This window comes from Microtus ochrogaster (assembly GCF_000317375.1).
Source record: "Microtus ochrogaster isolate Prairie Vole_2 chromosome 14 unlocalized genomic scaffold, MicOch1.0 chr14_random_1, whole genome shotgun sequence".
Taxonomy (NCBI): Eukaryota; Metazoa; Chordata; class Mammalia; order Rodentia; family Cricetidae; genus Microtus; species Microtus ochrogaster.
The window spans coordinates 33,740,325-33,745,972 of NW_004949096.1; the positions used below are offsets into that span (position 1 = coordinate 33,740,325).

General features: G+C 45.3%; 1 protein-coding gene across 4 annotated transcripts in view; it reads right to left on the minus strand.

Annotated features, from left to right (window-relative positions):
• Nucleotides 1-2,185: 2,185 nt before the first annotated feature.
• The window catches only part of Fbn1 (fibrillin 1), a 206,219-nt gene continuing 202,756 nt past the window's right edge, over nucleotides 2,186-5,648 (minus strand). For 3 of the 4 annotated variants that reach the window (XM_026787734.1, XM_026787736.1, XM_026787735.1), the window contains exons 65-66: nucleotides 4,355-4,529; nucleotides 2,836-3,225 (exon numbers count right to left, since the gene is read on the minus strand). In XM_026787734.1, coding sequence (XP_026643535.1) covers nucleotides 2,836-3,225; nucleotides 4,355-4,529 — 565 coding nt within the window. Of the gene's footprint in view, nucleotides 3,226-4,354; nucleotides 4,530-5,648 lie in introns of all 4 variants that reach the window. The other variant, XM_005364396.3, reaches the window with a different exon arrangement.

The window sequence follows — 5,648 nt, forward strand, 5'->3', positions numbered from 1 at the left end:
CTCGGGAGACAGAGACAGGCAGATCTGTGAGTTCAAGGCCAACCTGGTCTACAGAGTGAGTTCCAGGACAGGCTCCAAAGCTACACAGAGAAACCCTGTCTTGAAAAACCAAAACCAAACCAAATTAAACCAAAACAAAACAAAAAAAGTCACTATGTGAAAAAAGCTGATCGGTTATGTGAAAACCCGAGCAGTTTATAAGTATGTACATATTTATACTATCAACCCAACTGTCCTTCATTTTGGCCTATCTAGTTTGCAAGCATGATTTCTGAAGTGAAACAGTATTTGGAATGGCAGCATCTAGAGCACTTCTAGCAGAGTAAAGCATGGTTTGGTGCACAAAGATGTAGCTGTTTGTGCAAGTCTAAACATTTCACAAGGGCAGCTGAGTTCATTTTAACGCTACTTACAGAATAATTATCGGCAAATGAAATGGGCTGTGGGAAAGACAAGGTATTTTTCAGGCTTCTGAATGGTATACAGCATAAATTCTCTGACTATCAAAAGTGGAATGGGAAGGTCCAGGACAACGGAGCGGTGCCGTCAAAACCTGGGGGACAAAAGGAATTTTACAAGAGACTATTTACAATAGAACAATGAGGAAAATGTTGTGTTACAGTCAGAAACATGGAAAATATGCTGTTCAACACTGCTGGCTCTGGAATAAATAAAAGCCAGACTCAGACTATTAAAAATATCAAAGTGGTCTACCACGTGCCAACTCCATTTTCTTCTGTTGTTTGTTATAAAGAAAATCTATTACTGAATGGAATACAGTTCTGGTTAAATTATCAAAGGCATTTTCCATATGAAAACCATAGTTTGACATGTGTTATCAATTCTTCTCTAGCAATTTTAATATACTTCTATCACAGAGAGATAGGTGCAGAGTTAAAAGGAAATTCCAAGTTGCATTTTCGCCTTCTCTTCAAGGCACTGCTCCCACTCATCTTCAGCTCCTCTCTACTGAGAAACAATTATGATCAAGATTCTTCTGGACCGCAAAGTTAGATTAAAAAAAAAAAGATACCCATAGGCATTAAGTGGACGCCAGCATCCTTGTCGAACCCAGCTGAACTCAGTATATTGCAAGGAAGCCCATCCCCCCAATGGGTAGCTTTCTCATTAGGAAGGTATGTGTTAAACTGAGGCTTATAGCAGTTGACACTAGTTTGGCCTTCTGGAAGAGCATAGATGGTAGCCTACTCCCCTGGCTTTAGCTGAAGGCTTCCAAGAATTGGAGAGAACTTTCCCATGGTTTGGAAAATTCCACTCTCATCCACCCTCCATGTAACAAGCTTAATTCATCTTATTTTCACTACCACAAACTGTTTTGCTGGCCCAAGGAATTAAAAAAAAATTCTCCTATTAACTGAATGAGATTAACAGCTAAATATCGAATATTGCATTTAAAATAAACCAGCATCTTTCAAGTTAGGACGTTTGAAAACCAAGAGTTGCAGCATTCAGTTGGATTCAATCTGCCATGGGCGTTCTATAATTAGCCTAGCGCTGGCCAGCAACAGATGTCAGGGGGAAAGATGGGACACCTTGCCAATGCTGCGTACAGGAGGGGAAGGAGCGTGAAGTCCAAACACTCTAAAAGAATGACTGAGTCTTACATTCCGAAGTTCTTAAATCTGGGAGTTTAGAAGCCACAGATTAGTTTGGTCACATTTTAGAAACGATGCTGCAATCTAACCGTCATCCTACCAAGTCAGATAAGCCACCAAACATCCAGCAATCTGTAATCGCTAACCAAAGGACCAAGTGAAGATGCAGTTTCTCCTCCTGGTGCTTATGTTACGTGCCCGTAAAAGCCAGAGATAACAGACCAAGGATACTTTAAACCCAGGAGACTTTATTTCCCCTCCAGAAAGGCCCCCGCCCCCAACCTCAAATCCACACGAGAACACAAAACCAAGGAGTAAACTAAAAAAGGGAGGGAGGGTAGGATCACTTTATTGTGACATTATGGCATTAACCCCTTGCTGACAGGAATGACCGAGAGTGAGTCTGGCATATTGCACATGCACACTGGTGATCCTCTGGTGGCTGAGGCTGTCTTCCGTGTCTTCCCCAACCTCAGTGCACAAGCAGGCCAGTCACAGATTCCACTACCACATGGTGTAGATGTTTAACAAGTCTTTGGTCTTAATAAGCACCATTACAAACCCTCACATTAAGGGCTTTATTATTCTAGTTTATAAATGTTTCGATGATAAAAATAACACGATTACAGTATACACACACTTAATTTACATGTAATGTATTATACTCATAAGTGAGAAAAGCTACTGAACTAATGTTGGTTGATTGAAATGAACAAAGTATTTGAACTGGATACCTGGCAATTTGGTTTCTAACCTGTGTACTTCTTACAGTGCATCGATAAATCTATTCTGAGAATTTGCTAGCACCAAACAGACATCATAAGCGGCCAACCTACTACTTGCACTCGGAGAAGCGACGTTTGGAAATTTGAAAACAAACGGAACAATCCATCAGTTGGAAACACGTTCCTGTACGGCAGCTGGAAAGGTAGGTAGCCTGTCGGCATGCATGGCCAACCTCAGTGGATACTCGTGTCCCAGTTTTCAGGAATCGACCCATATGACAAGGTAGCTCAGCTGCTCATGAGAAGCCTGAGAAGGTGGTTGGTTGAATTCGGGCCATCACTGTACCTTGATGTCATTCAACAATAGTGCTCATTTATACGGATTGGCTTGGCGAATGCTTGTACCACAATGTGAAGGTTCTGGTTTCGGGAAAATAGACTTCTACCTACCTAAAGTTGCTTTTATTTTAATTACTTGGTCTCTGAATGGTGAATTAATGAAGCAGGATCTGAATTTTCATCTTCAGGTTATCGCCCAGTTCTCCGCTGAGGTAGTCTTTGTCATGCCTGTCCTCCAGCTGGTTGAGTTCTTTCTTTTTATAAAGTGGGGTACTGCTGATTTGTAAGGAGTAGGTTCCGGCTACTGGCTTCTTCTTGGTGAAGTGGAGGTAGCTGACCCCTTCTTTCTGGTTGATTTTAAAGAAGCCATCTTCATTTCCGGATTCAATCAAGTATCTGTTGTGGTTCGTCAGAGTGGTAAGGGCCGGCAGGAGTTCTAAGATTCGGACCTTGTGGCTGATGTGGGAAATGTTGAAGGCAAAGCTAGCAGGCTTCTCCACGTCCCAACTCGCGAGGCTCACGTTGGCTTCCGTCTCAGACCCATCCTGGAAAGACATGCAGCAATGCCTTAAATCCAACTAAATCTGTTCTGTAGTTCTCAAGCCAAACAAAGGTTTCTGCCCGTGCTGTTTGCGCTATGCTGAAAATGCACACTCAGAGGCACTTGGTTTAAGTTGCAAATGTGCTTTCAGAGAATTAAATTGATGACAGGAAGAAAAGCAGACTGAAATAATTTGTACTGGGGGAGGGGGAGGCTCTCCCTAGGTCTCAAAGTGTGGTTCCTGAACCAGCAGTTTTAGCAGCCCTGGAAACCATTACACATGCAAATGCTTAGCCCCTCTCAGACCTGTCGAATTAGAACCCCTGGGGCTCTTCCCAGCCAACCTCTCTAACAAGCCTTCTGGGTGACTCAGACACGGAGATTCTTTTTGAAGCCCTGTACATAGATTGTTCTCTTTCCGAAGACTTAATTCCCAATCCGCAGCAGGTGGGCTGCCGCACAGATACTCAGAACTTGTCTGTTTCAATTTTGCTCACGGACACGGACACAAACCATCCCCTTCGAAGGACACACCCATGGACCTACTTCCTGGCTGTGATGAGCTGCTAAGGGTCCTGCTTCTCACCCAGCTTTCTGCGTGTGATTTGGGCCCATATAGGCTAAATGCTCCCAGCCTAGAGCCAGAAGATCTGGGTAAGCGATGCATTTCTGACTTTACGTAGCATCATAGGCTCCTGCTCAACATCCAAGTTCCTCCTCACTCCCTGCGGCTCTTTTTTTTTTTTTCCATGGAGGAGACTCTAGTTTCTAGACCTTGGCTTCCCTGTGTGGGGACTGAGTGCATGCCATTCTGCCCACTTGCTGTCCTTGACTTCAGACCCTGTCCTTTCTGCAGACATCGGGTGGGCGTTTGACTTTCTTCTCGGTGAGACAGAGGAAATGAGCAAGTGTGTGAAAACTTTTCAAACTGCCACTCTCAAAAGGCACCCAAATGAAGTAACTAACACAAACCCCTAAAGCCCCATAGCCTCTTGCAAAGTGTGGCTAGTGTCAGGAGAATAACTGGACTTCCTGTCTGGGGAGACTGTTCACACTTTGGGCTGTCCTTGGAGGAAAGCACAGGAGCCCATGAGTTCTTACATATCAGCAGACAAGAAGAGACTCCGACCTACCTGGATGTCTGAGGCATCCGTTTCGTTTGTGCTTCTCCGTTTCCTGCCTCGTTTGGGGTAGCCATTGATCTTACATTCATAGCAGGCTTCTGGGGACAATGAATTGTCGTCCATCTCACCGCTGGCAGGTGGCTCTGGGCCTCCTCTGCCCATGCCCATTCCAGAAACACAATGCCTAGCGCAGAAAGGAGAACAAAGGCAGTTTCCATCAGAATCAGTAGCCTGATGCCCAGTTTCCTGGTGCCCAGCCTCCTGGATGTCCAGTTTCCTGGTGCCCAGCCTCCTGGATGTCCAGTCTCCTGGTACCCAGCCTCCTGGATGTTCAGCTTCCTGATGCCCAGTCTCCTGGACACCCAGCCTTCTGGACGTCCAGCCTCCTGGACAGAAGCTCAGCCTCCTAAACACACAGCCTCCTGGATGCCCAGCCTCTTAGATGCCCAGCCTTCTGGACAGCCAGCCTTCTGGACACCCAGCCTCCTGGACACCCAGCCTCCTAGATGTCCAGTCTCCTGGCACCCAGCCTCCTGGAAGCCCAGCCTCCAGGCTAGTAACATCACATTGCCCACTAGACAATTATAGGCTTCTAAAAATCATGCAAATACCAAAGGCTCAGTCCCCTGAGTTCCTGTCCTTTCTCTCAAGACACTGTTTTTCATACTTCCTTGTCCCTTCGTCTCCCAGCCCACTGGCACAAGCCTTTGCAGTACTCATTCAGGAAGGGGACACACTGAAAACTGAAGAACAAAAGTGAAGGTGATCATGTGACTTGGTGGGGCATCAAAATATCTTCTTTTATGAATCAGGCCTCATGGGGGTCAGCAAGCTCCCCTGCCAGCTGCACCTCTAGGAGAGTGGGCAGGTGGGCCATCTCTGGGGCCTCTGTTCTGGACAACATATTTGTTCCTATGCTGTGACCTTGATTTTTATGTTTTAATTTTTAAAGTCAGCATATGTGTCATACCATTATGACATATTACAGACATAGTGTGTGTTAGTGCTTTCTTTCTCCCATGTCTGCCACCCTCCTGCTGCTACCAACTCCCCCAACCCAGTCTTTCATGTTTTTATGTTTCATGTTTCTATGTTTTATGTCCATGTCCTAACCACTGCCTTCACCACCACTGCTGTCCCTGCTTGTTCAAGAGGGCAGGAAGAGATGTCCAGGTGGTGACTGAGGGTTGGTATGGTACTGTGCTGTAAAGATGTACAATTTATTCTCTCTTCTCTCTTCTCTTCTCTTCTCTTCTCTTCTCTTCTCTTCTCTTCTCTTCTCTTCTCTTCTCTTCTCTTCTCC